Source organism: Parambassis ranga, chromosome 10 (genome assembly GCF_900634625.1).
Source record: "Parambassis ranga chromosome 10, fParRan2.1, whole genome shotgun sequence".
In the NCBI taxonomy this organism is placed as follows: Eukaryota; Metazoa; Chordata; class Actinopteri; family Ambassidae; genus Parambassis; species Parambassis ranga.
The window spans coordinates 7972220-7994254 of NC_041031.1; the positions used below are offsets into that span (position 1 = coordinate 7972220).

At 41.9% G+C, this 22035-nt stretch overlaps 1 protein-coding gene across 5 annotated transcripts; it reads right to left on the reverse strand.

The window, feature by feature from the left end:
- Positions 1 to 435: 435 nt before the first annotated feature.
- Positions 436 to 21530, reverse strand: afap1l1a (actin filament associated protein 1-like 1a). 5 transcript variants are annotated; one of them, XM_028416990.1, is made up of 20 exons: positions 12908 to 13085; positions 9212 to 9299; positions 8985 to 9110; positions 8795 to 8878; positions 8637 to 8716; positions 8016 to 8154; positions 7762 to 7857; positions 7450 to 7664; positions 7178 to 7357; positions 6991 to 7074; positions 6336 to 6411; positions 5982 to 6101; positions 5684 to 5895; positions 5139 to 5284; positions 4979 to 5051; positions 4379 to 4493; positions 3275 to 3442; positions 2569 to 2744; positions 2356 to 2481; positions 436 to 1821 (listed from the first exon to the last, which is right to left on the reverse strand). In XM_028416990.1, exons 3-20 carry the CDS (start codon positions 9106 to 9108, stop codon positions 1795 to 1797), a joined length of 2241 nt encoding a protein of 746 aa, XP_028272791.1. In that variant the 5' UTR covers positions 9109 to 9110; positions 9212 to 9299; positions 12908 to 13085; the 3' UTR covers positions 436 to 1794. The 5 variants fall into 5 exon arrangements, with proteins under 5 accessions (XP_028272791.1, XP_028272788.1, XP_028272787.1 ...); XM_028416987.1 differs by lacking the exons at positions 9212 to 9299; positions 12908 to 13085 and adding an exon at positions 21418 to 21530 and having other exon boundaries at positions 8016 to 8151; XM_028416986.1 differs by lacking the exons at positions 9212 to 9299; positions 12908 to 13085 and adding an exon at positions 21418 to 21530.
- Between the last annotated feature and the right edge of the window lie 505 nt (positions 21531 to 22035).

Sequence of the window (22035 nt, forward strand, 5' to 3'; positions counted from 1 at the left end):
TTGGTAAATTGCAGTTGGTTAGGACTTATAGGCTATTATTGATTTTGTGTGAATGGATGCTCCCAACATATTTGCATGTAAGACTCTTTAATACAAGGCCTCTCTTATCCATACATCAAATGAGCTTAACTAGTTATAAATAATAGACTGCCTGAACTGCACCATACTATACTGTGCTGCTTTGAACTGCCTTCTTAAAGTGACTGATGTAGATGTTTTTTCTCTCTCTTCTTTTAGCTGTAATACATTGTTTGTACAAGACCTTAAATTTACTTCACAGCATACTGTGTGAAATTAAAAAGAATGCATCAGTGAGACGTGTCGGCGCATTGTAGTATTTAATAAAGGAGCAAGACAAAAGCTGCTTTGGTAACAATTATTTTTTAATCCCTTATCCAAGTAGGAGAGCAGTAAAGTGCAAATTTTGACCACAGGTTCAGCAAAGAAGAGGTTAACATGACATAAAGAGATTGTATGGCTGAACAGCACCATCTTGTTAGTAAACTGGATTTGTGCTAAATAGGCATGAGTGGAAACAGCTACAGTGATAAACACGGTATCTTCCTTGCTACATAATGTGCAAAAGCTTTAGACACTTTAAATGTTTTTCCATCATGTGATGTCATCATGGAGGCCATGACACGGGGATGTTCCCCTTTCATAAAAAAAGCCCAGTATATCAGAAAAAAAGGTAAAGTAGGTCAGTGGCAAGAGACGTTTTGATTCCATCTCACTTGTGCTGTGAAATACACATAAGCTGTGATTCATGTCAGTTTTGTATACCAAGTAAGTTACAGTTTGCTGTAAAACTGTCAAAGTAGTAGTAAAAATACAGAATATACGAGCATGCACCTTAGGGTTGATGTAAGTGACAACATTATAACTGAAACCTTGTAGAGCCGGTCCTGCATGCAACTCCTTGCAGCCATCAACATGGCCAGACACGCGATTTTCACCTCTTTTAGTACTTTTTTACATTGTTTCAGAATCTGAGGCGAACTATGCCATGGTGACAGCCATGTTGGCAAGAAGAGAGATTCTGCTCACTGAGAGGTTTCCTACAAAATTAGAAACAAGTGAGGCAGCAGGGATCTACAGAAGGACTGCCGTAAGCTCTCCAACATACTTGGTTTAACCAAATCTCCAAATACTTTGAAAAAGTGTGTGATTTTGGTTACTTAAAAACTACTCATGTGTAATATTAAATGCCTCAGACTTTTGCACAGTCCTGTATGTATCATGATGATGATGAGGAAAGGTAAAAAGTTCAGTATAAAACCCAACAGTAGTCATAGCTCATTATATACAGGCACAACAACAAAACAACAAAACATTTTGTTAACATAAAATCACATGATGGCTTAAACAGCCTTTCATCTTCCTATTATCCAACACATCACATTACTTAGGCTTTCCCACCTAAACAAACAATCACTCATTTCTGGTGCCAACCCAATCTGTGCTTTTTTACGCACTTGTTGTGCTTTCAATTCACCTTTCTTGTGTCTTTCTTTCATAAGGGCCTCTTTCTTGCCTTTTATGTTTTCCATTTTAAACTGAATTACTCAAGACAGTGGAAATACTTGGACACAGAGAGGAACACTCCTCTCAGCCCAGGTAGTCGGAAGTATGTAAATATTCAGTGAGATGTACCTCCATCTAGTGGCTGATTTCACTCATTACAGTTCATGATTTTTCCCCCAGTAATCCAAAACAAAGTGGGATGAGGAGGTGGAAAGAGACACAACCTACAGTCCATTTAGTCCCAAGTCCTTTATTTTAATGAAGTTCTTCCTAGGTTCCTTTCTTTGACTCCCATTCCTGTAGAAACAGATCATCAGGTGATTTATGTAAAGGTCTAAGCCACTGAACAGAGATGTACAATCTGTTTTGTTGCATCTGTCATAACTTATTGTATTGATAAATAACAGTAGTGTAAAATAAGGCTTGGAGAGAATTCCTGCTTTATAATATCACAATTACGTTTTCGTATCTTCCTGTCAAACATTTGCAGAATTTTTTTAGTGCATATTAACTTAACATACCATGTACCACACAGGCTTGATTATTATATATCTGAAGTATATCAAAAAGTTAATGTGCTCACTTGCTATAGCACAAGTAACTGACTTCTCATATGAGGAGAAATCTCACTTGACAATAATCACTCACGCAACTTCATACTGTCTATTTATATGTGAACTCTGAAACCTCATTAGATGATGAAACATGCTGCTGTGAATATATTAACCCCTTGTGGAGACTGACAGGAAAATCTGTCCACAGTGACAGGCTGTAGTGATAAATGTAGAAGTGAGAGTGTGAGAGGAGACTGATCAGTCTGATCTCTGTTACCTTTGCTTTCTGCATCACAGTTCCACCTGAGGAGGCATAAACAGATGGAGGTCTCTTACGCAGCTCAGAGGCACAGTTCACTGGTAAAGACTCACTGTAGATATTCTGGATTTTTTTGCTGGACGCCTATACAAAAAGAAAAAGTCAATAAAAATGTGTTTAAGCAGACTGCTGCCTATATTTTTCTGCACAATTTTTCTGACAAATTGATACCTTAACAGGTGGTTTAGAGTCCACAGGTGCACCCAGCGCTCCACCTGCCAGGCTCTTCTTTAGATTTTCTTTGACCTGAGTCAGCCTGAGTTCCAGGTCCACCCTGTCTGCCTCTTTGGTTCTACACGCTTCCTCCAGCTGAGACACACGCTTGTTCAGAAAGGGCTTCTTCCTATCTGCTCCACAGAAACAAAGCGGTGCATGAAAACAGATGCAAGACTGGTGATAGCGTCTCAAAATGATCGATAGTTACACTACACTAAAATACTTCTAGTAAAAATGTACTAATCTTTTATATTTGCAACAAACATAAAACTTCACAGGTCAGGTAAGAAATGCTGCTGCTGCATGTTTTTACTTAAAATGGATTATATTTACGCCTGAGTGTGCTACTTCTATGACTCTGTGTGTCTTGTCTGCTATGGCAGCATACTTTGTGGGACCAAAGGAAATTAGCTATTGGACTTAGAAGACAATAACAGTTTTATTTTAGCCTCTGGGGATAGTCTCGTCTCACATGACCCTCTAATAATGTAGGTCAGAGTGCAGTGTCAAATATGATCTCATCCTGTAAAATTGCAAACTAATAAGGAAATGTCCAGCTTATTTGTTTTGGGGCTATTTGGTCTCTATAAAATTAATAATTTATCTAGCAGAACAATAAGAATGATTTGTGTAGCGTCTGCTCTCTGTTTTATCTTCTTACCAGGGGCCGTCTTCAGCTCTTCCTTCAGCTCTCTCTTTTCCTGTCTGAGGGTCACTAGTGCATTTCGTATCCCATCCCTCTGTCTCTCCAGCTCCTCTTTTTCTCGGAGGTAATGCTTGGCATCCTCCTCCGCTCGCATTTTCCCATACCTTCCATACTGGTTGGCATCTGGGAGGGAGCAAAGGTGGGGAGGTCAGAAGTGCAAGGGTTATGGGAAGGAGACTAAACCTCTCACGGGCAATTTGTCTGTATCTTGTCTTTATCAATGCTCCGCTCTTCATGTGAGCAGTGTGTGCTCCCTTTAGAAGTCACATACATTTGTAGTACACTAATTTAAAGTTTGTGTAATTGCAAATAAACAAGAACTTTAATGAAAGTGTGAAGCATGAATGAAATATAAACAGACACACACACACTCCTGCAGAGTAAGAGGTCAAGAGGTGAGACAGCATATCTAATGTGTGTCCCATAAATCTCAGCTTACATCCTGAAGCTCTCAGCCCTGAAAAGCGGCGGCTCTTTGATGTGTCAGAACATGACAGTGAAGGCCACAGTGAAGAAACAACACTGTGCGAGCCAACCACATGTTAAAAAAACCCAAGACAGCCATCTCCCTTACTTATACAGCAGGGACCCGATGGCACATGGAAGGGAAGATGTCATGGATGGAAAATGAGAAGATGATCGAGAGGAAAGAGGAAAAGACATTCTGAGCCAGATAAAAGCTCAAATTTTATGACAGTCTGTAAAATACTCTACCATAGAGAGGGCTGTATGGACAGTGTGAGCTAAAGATTTGGAATCAATACCTCCCAAAGAAAAAAAAATGGTTTTAATGGTCTCCTGAGTGAATCTGATGGAAAGCACGGATGAGCAAAAACAGCAAAGTGGTTCTGCAAGGATCAATTTCAGGTCCTTCTTTTTCTTAACAAACTACAGATTTTAGTTGTTTTTAAAAGGATGGCTTCATTTATTTTATTAATTCCATGTCAGTTCCACTCAAAACAATGAAAAAAGCAGAAATAAAACATATTTCAATCAAGACAAAAAATCAAGAAACAACACCAGCAGAGGTACTGCAGTGTTACTCTTGGAAACACTTACTTGATCCTGTTCGCTTGAGGGAGACTAATGGTTTGGTTCTGTCAGAGTCACTGCTTGAGAAACTTGATCGTCGCTTCCCTTGATTCCCAGCCTGCTGCCTGTGGTTCTCCCCTAACTGGGTGGAGAAGAGTGGGTTTGACAGGGGGTTGAAATGACATGTGGGAGGATGAGGGCAGAGGGGGGGAAAAGAAAAGCAAAGTTTGTATGTTAGACTGAGGAATAAACTGATTTATTGATCTGAGCCTGCTGGGCTGTGTCTGTAGGTGATGAGAGGTATGTGTTTGAGTGCATGTCAGTGGGGTTAGGAGGGGTTTTACAAGGCTGTAAAACTTCTCTGACCTCTTGCCTTCTTGTCACTGGTTTGAGCACTTTTTCTTTTTTTTTCCTCCTCCCATGACTACACCCTGATCCTTCCTTAGGCCGTCATTGACATGCATGTAACAGAGCACTCCCTGCTTATTTGGGTGGCTGATATGGGGTGTCATTAGACATTAACAGTCCCCAACAGCTGCACATGCAGACTTCACATCAAAGGAAAGTGATACACAGGTTTGACATAAATGTACAGTATGTGTGTGCCTCTGAGCATGTGTGTCCTACCTGTATGTCTTCATTAGGGACCTCATCATATGTTCTGGAATCTGTGCAGGTGCTGTTAGAGGATGTAGCCCACCTAGGATCAAAGAGGAAGGGGAAATTAAGTCTGGCGTTGCTTCGAGCTTATGCAAATATCCCAAAACACCTGTTTCATGTCACTCACAGGAATGAATGGCGCGCTGCGTCACGAATGTTAGCAATCGTGTCCACATCAACATAGTCATAATGCAGCGACTCCGGGTCCGTCACAGAGCCCATTTCTGCCAAGAGCACCCCGAGCCAACGTCCGAGCTCCAAAGAGCTGCTCGCCTGACCCGAAAACAAAACAACAGTATGAATGAGCTTTGAAATGTAATTACTAAACAATCTGATTATTGCAACAGTCAAGGACAGTGGGCAGGCTTTGACATAAAAAATGGCCATATTTCTGCTCTTAAGTCCAAGACTACTGTTTGTTTTGGTCTCCACCCATCCCAAAGAGAAACTGGATCCCTGTTAATAATTACTCCACAGTCAATTTATTACAACTTTTTTAACAGGAAAACAGCTGTCTGCTGCTGGCAAAGGTTGATGAGAAAGAATCAAAGCTAAACAATAAGACTAAAGTTTCTGAAAGACTTCACAGAGCAGAGGGTGACTGCTGAGTCAGGGGGTCGTTCTATGTTTGGTTACTTTTAGTGCAGCTAAACAACATGAACAGTTTCCCACCTCCAGAGCAGCCACCTCTGTGCTGTTTCGCAGGATGCGGAAGGCGAACGGGTGTTTGGGCCCAAGCCCCGGAACCACCTCACAGCCGTGGAGAGGGAGAGAAGGCAAGGAGGTCCGTGGGTCTCCCTTATCATGGTAGAAATACAGAGAGCCTCTGTGCACACAGCACCAGTGTTCCCGCCACACCTGGCTCACCAGCACTGACAGGTAACCTGCATGGTGAGGAAAGAAAAGAAAAAAAATGATACACCTGCAAACCTGGGAAGACCTGAAGAGTGACAGAGAAGCAGGATCTGACCTTGCCGAGGGTCGCTGTAGGTAGTCCGAGAATCACCAGGCCGAGGGGGCTTCTTCTTGGAGAAGCTGATGATGCGTGTGATCTTACGGCCTGCAGCTAAAGCGCCACGCTTCACTTTGCCTGAAATTATAAATGAAATAATCAGGTGCTTTTTGTCATGTTAACCTCACATAGGAATCATAATTTTCCTAAGATACACTACATACATACATCGTACCATAAACATAACTCTGTATAACTCATCCTCTTTTAATAAGGGCCACAAACCCATCGACCTCAACTGATTTCAACTTTAGGTTCAGAAGGTAATGTTTCCAACTGCTGTAATGATTTTAAGGGCCGTGTGTATCTCACCATTCTCTCTGCAGTTCTCTCCAGCTGACACACCCACACTGTCTGAATCTGATGTGTTCCGCTCTGCAGATAACCTCTGTGGAACAAACACACACACACACATAGGGTTAGACTTTCTACAGCTGAGTCTACACTGGGCCTCTTTGTCTTCTAAAAAATGAGAGCTAGACCTGTCTACACTTGTCTTTGACTAATAAGGAGCCAAACAACAATACTTGACACAGTTTGTCTCGTATGTATCTACCTCCGGATTCTTTCATTCTCTCACATGCTGTTTTATAAGTGTGACATAATGAGAAAGACTATATTCTCCTTTAAACTCCATGTTCTCTTTACTCCGTGCCTTTGTTTCTGAGCCTTTCACAGTTTATGTTCTGACACCCTGGTAAACTTTAAAGGGGAAATGACTCACTATCGTCTCTGTCATTGTCGTCTTAACACCCAATTACACTATGTATCTCCTCTTTGTTCTGCAAGCCAAACACAGGTATCACTGTGCACCACGTCGAGCCAAACAATTGTTTAGGAAAATTGATGGTGACAGCGGAATTGCTGTTTACCGCTGACTTTTTCTCACCTCAGCTGTGAAGACAAATTATGTCCTGAGGGGAAAAAAAAACGACAGTTGCGTAAACATCCCCTCTTCCACACTTACCTTGTCAAGTTCGTTTTTTCTTAGGATGACAGGAGAAGCAGGTTCCTCAGGCGCGCCACTCTGTCCGCTCACCTCTCTGACAACCTGTGGGGATATTTTACATTTATTACTCTGTACTGTACAGTACACTGGTAACTGTCAAACTCACTTCTACTGATGACTGATGGTTGTGGCATGATAAATTTACCGTAAGCCATCTGTGGGCCTGCTCCTTGCTTTGTACTGCCAGCACCAGCGCATCTCCGTTGGGTAAGGTGAACCGTAGCTCGTGATGCTTTCTTTTACTGTCCTTAGGAGTGTAGGCTACAGTGCATTGGGTCAGCAGTAGGTCCACATAGGGGCATGTGTCCTTTGAGCTCTTATAGCACTGCAAAAAAAGGACACACAGTTTAAAGGAGGTTAAAGGGTGAAAATAAAGCAACCATCCTAAACTGAAAAGGTGGATCTGAAGCGCCTCACCTGTAGTCTGTTCTCCCGGATGACAGTGAGCTGTTTGGCCCACTGGCCGAAGCGTTTCTTGCGCAGCAGGAAGGCACAAATGCGACAATCTCTGGCAGGAGGCATGGAGCTCTCGTCTGAGGGCCACTGATGAGTGAGTCGAACACCTGGGCTCCTCTCTTCTTCGTCTTCCTCATAGGACTCATATGAACTGCTGAGAGCATCTGAATCATTGTCTATAAAAGATCAACAGTCAACAGTAAAGGTGTTGTAAAAAGGTATCAGTTACCCTGCAATCTATGAAATGATAGGGTATGAGAGTTGTTAACTTACAGGAGTTTTTGCGGTGGGAGTTTATGCAGGTAGTTGGGTAGTGGTTTTCAGCATCTTCATACCCATCTTCTATAGAATTGGGAGGGCTGGGCCTGACTAGAAATAGGAGATAAAAATGATAATTTTAACTTATGTTCCATCACAAACTTTGTAATTATGGTTGGAATGTAATGATATGTGTTTATATCATTAAGTCCTGACTGAGGGTTTTGTAAAAAAAACAAAAAAGTCAGCTGAACTGGGTACGTGCTGACCTCGTGTGATTATGTACTCAGGCATCTTTCCAGGACTGAGGGGCACTGCCTCCTCATAGTACTCCTCAGGAGGAGGCGTCGTGGGCAGAGGGGGAGGAGAGTCAGCTGAGTGTGAGGCTGGGGAGTCTGCACAGCTCTGCTAAAGGGAGACACGTAAACAAGAACATCACTTTTAGATTTCCTCCATAACCATTTCTTTTTCCAAAGCCGGAGATCTACATGATCAAAGAGATGCACCAAATAAACCTCCCAATGATTTCCATAAATCAGACATATGGGCTCTGGGCGGATCCCTAAAGCTTCACTCTTCCAACAGCTTGCAGAGTGATGAGCATGTGAGCGAGGGGAAAGCCCCACAACATGGAACACAATCTCTCTGTTTTTCATCTACTTTTCTTCACACTTGTATGAGGGAGGTGTAACAGTTGTTTGCAGAGTTGGAAGGGGAAAGTGAGTGGTGAAGACGGACAAAGAAAAATATACATCCCACACACTGGGCTGTTTTACAGTGATGTATTAGGGTCATTTTAGGTAAGACAGTAAATACTGATGTGGGGGAAGCAAGTATTTCATATGTAACTGAAACATATGTAAGGGGACAAGTAAAACATTTATACGTGCCTGTTTTAAAGTGTCAGGTTGTGTGTTGTTGTCTTCTTTCAGATCATCTGTGACTTCCTTCAGGTCTCCAAGCTCGCAATCTATAAAAGGCGGTAACAATTAAACTCACACTTTTTATATATACAGTATATATGCTCCGCGATGGACCTTAAACGCACCAAATGTCTCGAAGAGAGACTCTACAAAGCTCGTGCCGTTTCTGTACACTGATGAGTTCATGTAGATGTAGTCTGTTCCTGACACTGGTGGAGAAGAAGAAACAGATGTTTATTGTAGTCTCAAAAAGAAAGGATTGATGATGGTGATCTCTCAGATACAATTATGTTTAACTCTGGTTTTACTCCTGACCTGGTGGCTGTATCTGCTGCAGAAGGTTCCACACAGAGGTCTTCTTCTCTTGAGTGGAGGAGCTGAGGTTCTCTTCATCCAGCATCTTCAGCAGCACACCCAGCTCACTCACCAACACCTCCATCGCTGCACAGGGTGGTGGAGGTAAAAGGTCAGTGAGGCAGAGGGGGCATGGGGTCAGTGTATAAGCAGAGAGGCAAAGGTCAGGCTCACAAGTGTAAACAAACCCCAGGTCTATGTCCAAGAGATTTGCTTTTCCTGTGTTCTTTCATTTTCTGTCACTCTGCTTCACAGTTTGCCAATATCAACCTCCGTCTAACCAGACAAAACAAGACAAGTGGTGTCAGTCACAGGAAGCTAATAGCTCATTAACCTAGAAAGTCAGCGGATCTGAAGATACCAAAAATAACAACACTTTGATCAAAACTTCCTGAATAAAGTTGAGAAACACTTGAAAAATGCTAAGAAGGTACATTTTCTGTGCTGCAAAGACTGTAAAGATTTGGACAGAAATATGAGATCCAAGCCTTTAAATGAATAAGTGGGTATAGCTAAGGCTCCGGTATGGGATTCTGAGAAGAGTGGGTACTTTACAGAGCCAAGTATGAGCCGAATGTACCAGCAGGCAGAAACTCAAAGAGAATTGATCTTTATCTAACAGTTGGGAGGCTTAAGTCATGGACCCACACAAACACAAACTGGCTTAGACAGGCTTTCACATGGCTCTGCAGGTTCGGAGGCCTCAGATTATAGGAATACATGATTCACGCCATATGCTGACCTGGGAGGTGAATCTGGCCCACTTATGTTTTCAGAACAAAACTTCAATAAACCACCAGCTGCTCAGAAAAAGCTGCTGATCTTCAACCACAAGCAAGTACCTTCATACCTGTCTCCTTCTTCCTTCTTGAATATTTCCAAATACTTTTCATATAGTTCCATATATCAGTGCATCCTAACAAACATCTTTCCCCCTCTTTTAATCCCAAAATCCTCAGCAAAACCTGAGATGTGGCTGAGTTACTGCTAGCACACTTGTCCTGCCTCTTCCCCCTCTTCCCACTCCATATCTTTTTCTCAGACGCTAACTCCCCCCTCCTCTTCTTATTCCCCCCTTGCGTCATTTTCACGGTCCAGTCCAGTGTTACACCTACTGAACCGTGCATCTCACTAGGGTCAGCCGAGGGGCAGCTGCTGAGCTAGAAGAGTCTTTGTTTGGCGGGGGGGCGATCATATGGCAGCGAGACACGTTGCACTACATGTACATCACACATAAACACACACACACAGGCAGGCTTGCATGTTGTGTGTTTAGTGAGGCGTGTCAGCAGTGAAGGCCACCACAGTTTGTGTGTGCGTGTGTGTGTGTGTGTGTACAGGTTTAAGATCATTAATGGGGTCATTCAGGACTTTTGGATTGTGTGTTAGAGATGTGTTGGAGATCTTGAACATAATCACTGCTGACAAGTAGAAAATCTTGTTAATCTGGAAGATGTATCTATTGTTTGCTCTACATTTCAGCATACTCCCACTCCTTAAAGACAGGCATACTTTCCTGAGGTGGGTCTTCCTAAGGGCTTAAACAATGCCCTGCCAAGGATACAGTCAAGAGCTTCAGTGTGTTTGCTTGTGTCTGTTTAACTACTCTGTCTTCTTTACAAGTGTGGTTTCCTTCCATTGTAATAACATGATGCCCACACTCTGAGAAGTGGGCATGAGGAATTAATTCAAGAAGGGACGTGGAACGTTTCTTCGTTAAGGTCTGATTCACCTAGGGGAAATAAGGAAGTGGAGTTTGTGGAAGGAGAGGAAACTCATGAGAATGGGATGTCTTGGTGAACCTTGTCTTTCTGCCAGAGGTTCCAGCTGTTTAGATTTTGGCTCTATCACACTGCTGGGCTTCCCCTAACCTAAGTGTAAGACAAAACCTCATCCTCAGCATGACTCATTCACTGCAGCGAGAAATTGAAATTTACACCAGTCAGCACTAAATCAAACATAACACAGAAATCATGGCGGTGCTTTCAAGGAGTTGGCGTGAAGCAGGACACCACACTCATAAAACTATTTCACTATTTCATTTGGATGAGTGCTTCAAAAGCTGATTATCCAATTTGGCAATTACAGTGTTATTCCACTTGTGCCAAAATGAGCAAAGAGGAATTACTTGGTAGTATTTGGCATGTGAGGCACATAGGACCACCCTTAAGACCCCAGTCATGCCTTTATAATCAACACCACACTACTCGCATGGATTCTCACACATCTAAAACAGCACCCGATCCTTTAAATCTATGCTGCTGCGAGTGTTTGTGTGTGCCTTTGATGTCAGGAGTCAGATCAAACTAACTTTTGAACACTTGAGGGCAAGTGCACACATGCATTAATAATGAAGAGAAGAGCAGGCTGAATTTGATTTAAATAACATTAAGAAAAGAAATCACATCATGCGTTTTTGGTTGTAGTTAGTTTTTTTTTTTTTTTTTTAAATGTAATAAAATAACAGCTTTATTTGTTACTGATACTTGTGTTATAATACTAGCCAGCTAGCCATAGGCTAACACTTATAAAATACCACTTTGTACCACAAATGGGGCAACAAGTCAATGAGCCATCTCCTCTGCCATGGGAGGAAGAAGAAACCTATTCTTTTAAACCTCATTTCAGGCTTGTTGATGAACAGGTTGTTGATATATAACAATGCAAGATGGATGAAGCTCAGAGTGACTGACCTTTGGAAAGAGAATGGCTACAGTTTGCACTTTGCACTTAGCCTGGTTGTGTTATGTTTGTTTGGCTAAAGGCATGCGTCCATGCTGAGGAGGAGCTGCCACAGTGTTCATGGTTATGTTTCTATGACAACAATATGCTGACCACACACAATATACACCAACAACATTTAATGCTACACCCACAAATGGATTTTTCTTTGTTGTCTTGTTGGAGTCATTTTATTTAATAAAATTAAAGCTTGGGAGAGACAGAAACCCTTACTATTGTCTTGGTTACCAGGGTGACAAGTTGTGCACATATAACTACAAACATGGTGACGGTGATGACACTTCTGAATTTCACAAAATAATATTTGGTTTTAAAATGTGTAAAACTATCCAAACTCACACTCACACATTCACCCCCTCACACTTGCCTGACAATTGCTGTTAAACACCAGACACATTCCTCACCTTGTTAATAGTGCAAGACTCTGTATAAGGCTTTTGTATGTATGCGTGCTTTTGTGAGGCAGGGACAGAAGTTTGTTTAACAGTGCAGACTCAGGCCTTTCATAAGAAGCTTACACTTGCAGACTAAACTCTGTACAGAGGACAGAGAAAAAAAGGAGGGGGGGGGGGCGGTGAATAATGTCAGTGAGTTGAACACCTGTGCTAACATGTCCAACAAACTCTGATCTGAAGAATAATGTGACCTCATTTGGGTGCACAGGTTTTATTTTTCTACTCCCATAGGCTTCCTTCATGCTGAGCTTACTTTTTTTGCTATGCTGTACACACACACACAGACACACAAACACAAAACTCCACAGTATGTTGTAAGTGACAAAATTTAGTGAGCCAGCAGCAGCTCTATTTCACAACATTACTGCAGACAGACATTCCTGCTAATCTTACAAGAATGTGCAAACCCACAAGGAAGGGGCTGAAAAATTTGTAATGTTTCACTACTGAGTCTGGCAAACAGTTTCTCACTATTTACTGCTTTTGTGGGCGGACATGATGCTTAGCACAGGAAATAAGTATCAGCTGATTTCCACAGTGCTGTGATTGAAGACAGCACATTTACATTCACACAGCTTACGCCTTTACATCTCTTGTTAACAAATCCTTGCTTTTTCTTCACCTACAGATACCTACTGTCTTTATACACAAACCAGCTTTGAATACCTTTTTTTTTGCCACACTTACCCTCAACAGCAGTGGATGAGAGTCCCACCATTCTCCAAGGTTAAAGAAGAACCAGCTCATTCATACACAAAACAGATACTGTGTGGTATTCCAGAGCCAAACAGCCTCCCTGTGTGCTCCGTCCTGTGAAGCTTTTGTAGTTGAGGTGAGCAGACTGCTCAATTCACACTCCCTTTACCTCTCCCTTCCTCCATCTGATGTTATCTCCCCCCACCTCCACTCTTACACCCACCCTCCTCTTTTTCCTTTTTGGGGGGCAGGGTGTATAGAAGACAATTTGTGTGTGTGTTTGTTAGATCCCCCCCTCCACTGTAATCCTAGGGATCGTATAGCACCTGGGAAAGACTAGCTGTGTAAACACACACATGTCGACTAATAGCTAACCCACATCCTTCACATTCTTTCCCTCATTATTAAACTTTAACTATAGCTGCAATGTTTGCCATCCAAAAGATGCTAATGAACATACAGATGTATCAGCAGGGCAGTGTACTACCTCACATAAGAGCATCTTTACTACTATGACTCCCTAAAAAAAGCAGGACAAGCACAAAGTGTTTGCATAGAAATGCCTCTTTTTAGTGCATTTCTTTGAAACGATAAAATAAAATACACAGTGTTTAGCAATTGTTGTGGATTGGAGGCTGGGGGCAAGTTGAGACTTTTCATGGTTACACGTGGATGACTTGTTGCCTTGAGGCAGACTCGTGTGCTCCAACACGATGCAACATGCTGCCTTTAGTCGCACTAATGCTGCACACACAACCCTCAAACACGTAGTCTACTACACAACAATATGCAGACATGCACCACAACACAATACACCGCTGCTCCTCCTTTTACTATCAGCTACCTGGTGCACGTCAAGACTTCTCAACATCCACTGTGATGTCACAAGATACAGAGACACTGAGTGTGTACAAATTGGGATTTACAGTATGCTTACTCATTTCATTGCACACTGTGACGGATGTATGCTATGAAACTAGTCCAGGAACAGAGACACTAACTAAAATCTATTTGAAACAAAAAACAGATTTTCCCTGAGGCAATGTTTCCAAACATTTCTGAAACCATCTCTAACTGTGACAAATGTCATAGACGCACCCAGCTAGGTTTGGTTATGGCCTGAAAAGCCACTCCTCACTGTGACTAAATATGGCCTTTGACCTTCTCTCTAAAGTTGTGACCCCATACAGGAGCGCGGATGCCAGAAGGAGGAAAAAGAGAGCTGTAAAATCCATATTACAACAATAGAGCTCACGTGTTTTTCTATGATATAAATGTGTAACAGAAATGTCGACATGATTGGGAAAACAAAATCACATTTGCAGTGAAGCCAAATTAACAATGTAAAACAAAGGTGGAACCATATATAGGGCAGTCCAGCAAGATGAAGCTACTTTGACAAAGTCAAAGGACTGTACCATCTGCGACTCCACAAGAGATCAGTATCTAGTGAAAACTGCTAGATTTTTCTTGGAAGTCTCCCTTTCCTTATTGTCTTTGGACATGTTGGATATACAACCATTTCCCAACCTGATCTGACATCAAAGAGCACTGCAGGTTGAAGTCACTGAGGTGTCCAGAAACACACACGGTGGGAGTCTCTCTTTGTCAGTTCAATAATATGACCCTGCGACTTTTGAAAAGGAAAAGAAAAGCATTTTTTTTTTGAAAAAGCACAATCTTATCTCATGCTAAGTGACTCACAGGATAGGTTTTTCAGTTAACAGACAGGATTGAGTGTTATCTTCATGCCGTGTGAGGGTTATAAAAATACCTCCATCTCAACTTGGTCATCAAAGCTGAAGCATGCACGTTTAAAGAAAATAGCTGAATCATAACATTAAGAAACACAGATGAGAAAACAGATAGCTCTGTTCAAAAACCACAGCCATCTGCATGGAGCTTAAATGCTAACAAAGGTGAGGTAAACCAGATGGCCTGATGCACTTGAGCTTTTTAAATTGCATTAGGAGCTGTGCCAGTGTCTTCTCTCACCAGCCTGTGCCCTATCATAATGAAATCCACTCCCACTCTACTCCTCAGATTCCATGCATTTTCCAGGAGTGACGGCTCACCTCTCCTCTCCTCTGCACAAAACATGTCTGGGCACTCACAAACTGATATCTCCGGAGGTGCACGCAGACATTACTGGTTCGCTAAGCAGGTGATCAAATCAGTATGATGACTGCAACAGTGACTCTTTTCACTGCTGCGTTGCTTCATTCATGAAGGGATTTGTAGTGGTGAAACTGTTTTTATTCATCACATATTCATGTTGCAACTGATTGAGCAAAATGAAGGCTGAATGTCTGGTCTAAAGTAAGTTCATTTCTGTGGTAGAAGGACTTAAGACCACACTTAACAATCACTGTTCATATTGCTCACACTCACTAATCTACCAAGAATGTGTTATTGATGCTAATGTTTCCTTTGTCTGTAAAGTATTTTTAGCACCTTTCAGACTGATTCGGTAAAAAAAAAAAAAAAAAAAAATCTTCCTCAGTAACTGATAAATTAATGACTAGAGCTAGAAGTTAGACTCTCACCCAGAGAAATCTACTGAATGGTGCACTATATTTGCTGAGTGACTATATCAGTGCTGTGCTTATCAACTGTTTTCATTGACACTCCCTAAAACACACTTACTGATGGTTTGTCATTACTATAGCTCGAACATTTCTTAGTCTGACACACTGAAAAGTTAATAAAGTTGATTTCTGTTCATCAATTAAAAGGTTCAGCAAGTTAAATGTAGAGTCCCAGGAGAAGCATTGTATGTTGCATAAAGATTTATCATACCACAACATATCATATAAACAAAAGAAAATCCCCAAAATGAACATTTAAAGGTCATGGTTACACTGATAAGCTATCTACTGAAGACCCCCAGAGACTGACTCTAATCTTATTCTCTGTGCTGCCAACACAGTACTTTTCCTGTTCTACATTAGTTAATGGTCTGACCAGCTGTATGGAGTTGCCACATATGCCCTCTTTAGAGATGAACTTCCTCCCTCTGCTGATGACATCACCTATCACCTCCGGCCTTCTGTTTCCTCTTCCTGTCAGCTGACCCACTCCCACTTTTACTGTACTCTGTCTCCTGTGACCCCATTCTCACTGCGATGTGTAGATCCTATGCAAGATAGCATTGAATGCATGTCTGCTTCTAGCTGTATTTCAAAGATGGGACAACATAATGGAGCTCTTGAATCTCCCATTATTATAAAACCTAAACTTAGAAACTGTAGGTTGAGATGGAGAATTCCTTTCTCATGGCCTCGACACATATACATTCATCATTTCGGTGAACGCTGTAAACAAAGATCAACCTATACATGCAGATGAAAATGTGCAATTGGGTCAGCAGGTGAGTAGAGCATGTGGAAAAGTTTATTCAGTTTGGAGAAGTTGTAAAGGTTTTTAATTTAAATAGAGAGGAAAAAACATGTTGTCCCCACTGTTTTACTGCAGCCTGGAAGACGCTTTAGGATATCATAAAATACAGCAATGATCCCACACTCTGTGAAACTCACAAGTGTACAAAACAAATAGAGTACATAAAGGGATGGAAACCATCCATGGATACTGGTGTGTTGAATTACTTTGTGAACAGTTAAAGATAGCATACTGACTCTCCCGCAGGTTCCTTACAACTTCAACACAATCTCATTACCTTCCTTACCGTGCTCTTACATCTTAGATTTAATCTCCCTGACTGCTAAAACAAGATATTACATTCAGCCCTTTATATGGCTGTGGATATATCCTGCAGTCACTGTCTAACACATTTCTGGCTTGAACATGCATTCTTACTCCTTCTAATTAGGCCACTCTAATGAGCTTGTCCCAGAGAGAGAGAAATTTACTCAATGTCATTAGGTCCCTTAGATGGCTGGGGCGTTTCTATGGCAACGATGTGGGAGAATTATGGGTTAGTGCACTCAGCTCACCTGTTTAAGCATTAACTGACTTTTGAAGGCCAGCTAGAGCACCGACGCTTTTGATGTTCAGACACACAGACACACACACACACTGCTACACAGGAGATGGCAGTGATAGCCAGAGGTGCTCAGGGCGCCATAGTTAAAAGTCAGGTTAGCAGATTCCAATCTACCAGGTTTGTTTAAGGGCTTTTGCATTGTTATTGTAGAGCTATGACTGAGAAAAAGCCCACCAAACTGTGAGACAGGTTTTGCTGGACAAAACTCTGGACTTGGATTAATACTCCATATATTTGACTACCACACACAACCTCTAATTCTGTTTATTGTGTTTATGGCCCTAAAACAAAAAATAGCATCTGAACCTGTTTTGTTTTTGTCTTTTTGGTGTGGCAGTGCTCTAGCTGGAAAACTTTAGTCCCTGTCTTTTGTGTCAGAGATTAGCAGCTGATCAAGTATGTGTGTATGTATTACACTGTGGCAGACTGGCATCCAGGGGATTTCCCTGTTCACTGTGGGATTGGCCAAACTTCTCAGCAACCCTGAAAAAAGCAGGTAAAAATGAACACTCAGATGGCTACAGATCATCTGGTCATGGAGCAGCAGTACCAAGCAGGTGGCAAGAGTTGCATCTGAGTATGTCTCAATATGGAGAAAGGTCAAAGGTGAAAGGCCACCAAACTGGCCAAGATATAGGGGTGCCTGTCTGCTAAACCTCCGTACCCTGAGCGCCTGACTCAGCCTGCTGCCAGACAAAGGCCCTACAGTGCAGTGAGTATTATTCAGATCCCATATCTGCCCTGAGTCCAATGAGATCACCACAATGCTATGTCTCCCTCATAGAAAAGTATTCACTCGCTGAGAAAGATGCTATTTTGCAAGTGGAAGCACTGCTTTACTGATGTTGCACAGACAAGGCCAATATACACAGAAGAGACACACACATGCAGACACACAGAAACCCAGTCACAGGCACAACAGGAGAAAAAAGGCTTCTTTGTCTACATTTGGGATTTTTTGTGTTAATAAGATTTTGACCGCAGCACAGTCTTCAGTTCTTCACTCTCTCCCTCCCTTTCTTACCATATGAGTTAAACATGTATTGTATATTTGAAGAGCTCGAAGTTCAAGCAAAGTGTAAAATGTGCATTTTAATAAAAGAAGTTAACAATTTCAAAATGTTTAGCATTATATGCTGTAATCAGAGACTGTATTCATTCTTTGTGGTGAGTGTTCATTGAGGTGCAGGACAGAATTCTACTTATTTTAATGAGTTATTCCACCATTCCCATCATAACACAACTTTCATCAACCAGCGTCAGCAATGCTGGGCTCTGCACACCAAAACTTCAAGTGTCAGTGATGAAAACGGCCTTATTACAGCCCCTGACTGTGCCTCCATGTTTTCTACAGTAGTCAACAAGGGACAAATCAATCAAGGGGGCCTTTCAAGTTCTTGTGTCACACTGGCAGCCACTGTTGGCTGCAAAGGAAGAACTATTGAAGGGATGTTCAGCTGGTTGCAATCTGCAACCTCACCAGTAGATGCCATTACATTCTTAACACACACTGGTCCTTTAAAAGCCCTAAGAGCAACAGCAGTGTCATGTTTCCTCCTCAGCTCTGCGCTGCATGCACTGCTTACTACTGCTTACTAAATTAAAATGCATGACAGTCAAATGATGACAGTCTTATTCTGTCTTTCCAATGAATCTGACTTTTTCCTCCAGGTATTGCTTGGTACCTGTGTGCACCCCAGACAGAGTTATATTTCACCCTGTGTAGCAGAAGACAACAACACATTTCTGAGTGTCATGTACTCTACACTCTGAAGCCCCCTGCTGCAGTGTTGTGTAGCATATCTCCATGGAAACCCCATGTAAACAGCTGTGCAGAGAGTGACCACTGCCTATAGACAAAGCACATGTGCATGCCCACGCGCACACACACACACACACACACACACACACACACACACACACACACACCAGTACCCTACACACATTTCAGCTGTATGATTCACAGTGATCACCTCATCTCCCTAGATTTATGGAGGGGAACTCCACGTCTTATAGCCCTGGTCTACAATTATACATGATTTACCCATGCATGACAGGGCATACATATCACACTGAGCGGGTTATTATACAGTATGCTGTCTGATCGGCAGATTATCTGCTTAGCTTTACATAACTAAAAACTACTGATAAGAGTCTGTCATGTGTGACAAAAACTATACATGTGTCATTACTGTAGATGGCGCTGAGGTTAGTTAATGAAACTATATAATGGCATCGCTGGCAGGCTGCTTTTAAACAGCAAGAAAAGCAGTAAAATGAACATTTAATGTCTATAGAATTCATTAAAGCTGTTCTTTGTTATGTAGAGCTACTTACTCGTAATACAACAGGATGTGAAACAGAGGTCAAACTAAATAAAAAGCTGACATTAAACTGAACCACAGGATGTGTTTTTTTATTGCTGTTAAAGCTCATTGCCCCCACTGGACTCACTTGGAAAGTGGAGTCAGTCAGTGACGGTAGCCTGTAAATACTGCTACAAAACGGATACAACAATGGAGAAAAAGATGTCAACAAACACAGATTTTGTTGTCTGGAAAAACAGATAATGAGAAATATGACATAAAAGTGCAAACAGTGAGGTCGCTGACCACCAGTGAGATGACGACAGCAGGCTGAATTTTAATTGTGCTCCTTTGGCCTGCTAACTTTTAACCCCTGGAGACCTGATTTAATTCAAATGCTGCCAATTCAAAGCAATTCTTTCTTGTTTCTCTGTAAGCTCTGTGTGGAAAAATAAATTATTACACAGGGCTACATCTTTTCAAGAAAATAAAATCACATTCCAATAGCCAATCTGATGCCCTCCAACACACTGCTTCTCTTTTCATTTAGGAATGTGGAACACTCAGACCATCTCATTAGTAGGAAGGCATGGATGGAGTCAAGATAAGCAGCAGACTTGTGTTTAAATGAGCAATATGTTTCATTTATGTATCAATTTTGAGTCCATAGCAGACCATTGTTTTGTCCACAAGTTCTTCCACATGCTCGATAAATTCTTTACAATAGCCACGATTCATCCGATCTGCTGGGCTGAATCACAGACTGTCCCACCACTGCAGCGGTCCATCTCTGTAGGGACGGCCTCTCCCCTTTCACACCCACCTGATGCTCTGCTTCTCACAGTGCACACTGAGGAGACTCTGGAAACTAAAACTTTTATTATACTGCTGCTCCAGCTGGCTTGAATTGTGCATATAAGAGGCTTCCACCACTCAAGCCCCAGCGTGCCTCTTGTCAGTCTTACCAAGCTTGATATCTGAAGTCATATTAACCCATGAGTTTTCTAAGATGGCATGAAAAGGACCTGGCACATTATACAAGTCACATGATGACACTAATAACAAATCAGAGAGATTTGTTTGTTTGTTTTTTTGATCAAATAAAAGTCATGCAGTCAATCACAGAGCACATAAACAGTGGGGAGACCACAATGCATCACCAGGCATTAATGTGTCTTGTGGTGTTTACCTAAACACAAAGCCCAGATAGAAAATCAGCCAAGCTACATTCCTGTGTGTGTGTGTGTGTGTGTTAAAAAGACAGGGATGATAGATGAGGATTTCTCCCAAAATGGGCAAGAGACCTTCCTTCCACAGACACACAGCCGCATCATCCTCCCGCTGACAAGGTGTGGAATGATGGAGGTTAAGAGGTAAGCTGATGATGGGGAAGTGGCATATAAGGCTGTACAATGTATTTTTCATTTTACATGTTCAATGAATAAGACAAAACACCCATGTCCAACTTGTATGAGGTAAAATCGACTATTAAGCTGGATGTTACAATCACTATTGTTCACCTGCCTGGCAGCATGTTCCAGTCTCAGAGCAAACATCAGCTGCTAACACTTTATATATTTTTGCTGTGTTGAGTCATACCTGCTTTAATAATGCTGTCACTTCTTCTTGTGAAGTGTGTTTGTTTTTTTGTTGCAATGTGGAAAAATGTTACTCTGCAGGGGGTCAGCTGCGCCCCTCCCAGAGAAAACACACAGCACGGAAACACATTTTGTATTTGTAGCTTCAACACAAAAGCACAGAATATCTCCAGGGATGCTCTAAAAAGGGTTCACTGCTGGTGGTGTCCTATATCAAACACCCAATCTGTAAATATCTAATCCCAACATCCACATATTTGACTTGACTCAGGATGAGTGAGATGGAGTTTCTAGAACAACAATCAAACTGTGGTTCAACACTTGACTTTTCAATCAGCTGTTATATTATCCAGAGGAGAGCAAATTATAATCTCATATTCCTGTGTGATGTTATTCCTGCATTCTCCAAAGGAAGGTGATATGTACAACAAGAGCAAACATGTTTAAAAATTCATCTGAAACACAGCAACAGTGAGGGAAGACTGGTGACAGGAAGGACAAACGGTGGAAGACGTTATCAATTAACACCTAACAGACATGCAAATGAACTAACACACGCCCGCTCACTTGCAGCTGTAAGTTAACTGTACTTACATGAAGTGCCGCCGGTGTCCATTGCCCCGGTGATGCTCTCCATGTGACAGTTAAAGCAGGCCCATGAGTGACTGAGCGTGTGAAGGCGTGTGGAGGAGCCGCTGCAGCGCAGACCTGCAGGTCGGCCGCTTCAGGCAGGCTGCTTCTCCGCTGGGTCCTAAAGTCAGCCCGGTTAAGAGCTCCACTCATAGCACCACTGCTCAGAGCAAAGGTCCTTAAATTAAGTATATCTGACAGTCTGAGTAAGCTAACCTGGACGAGAGACAGAAAATGATAAAGCCATTTTGCTTCTTCTACTGACAGGGTGATATCATTCTCATATGTCAATAGGTTCATGTTGCCAAACCAGCTGTAACAACTAGCCTGGGCCTGAACAAAATCCACCTGCAGCCCCCGTAGGGCTTACTAAATTAAAATATCATATCTCGTCTCTTTAATTTGAGCAAAACCTACAATTTCAGCTAGCCAGCTTGGGTCTTTTTGGCTGTATGGTTGGGACTTTCTTCCATTAAAATATAATCATTTCCTCTAATTTAATAAAAAATTACAGACTTTTATATTTTTAGTCTTTTTTTTTCTAGCCTGATTTTATGCTAAGCTAAGGACTGCTGATTCCAC

What these genes read in the sequence shown, in the direction of transcription:
- afap1l1a (XM_028416986.1), bottom strand. Translation starts at nt 21,460, where the DNA reads ATGGAGAGCATCACCGGGGCAATGGACACCGGCGGCACTTCAT. An exon ending in CTCCCACCGCAAAAACTCCT is followed by an intron (nt 7,665 to 7,761) that starts GTAAGTTAACAA and finishes GATCTTTTATAG; the next exon opens with ACAATGATTCAGATGCTCTC. An exon ending in CTGTGATGCAGAAAGCAAAG is followed by an intron (nt 1,822 to 2,355) that starts GTAACAGAGATC and finishes CTGTTTCTACAG; the next exon opens with GAATGGGAGTCAAAGAAAGG.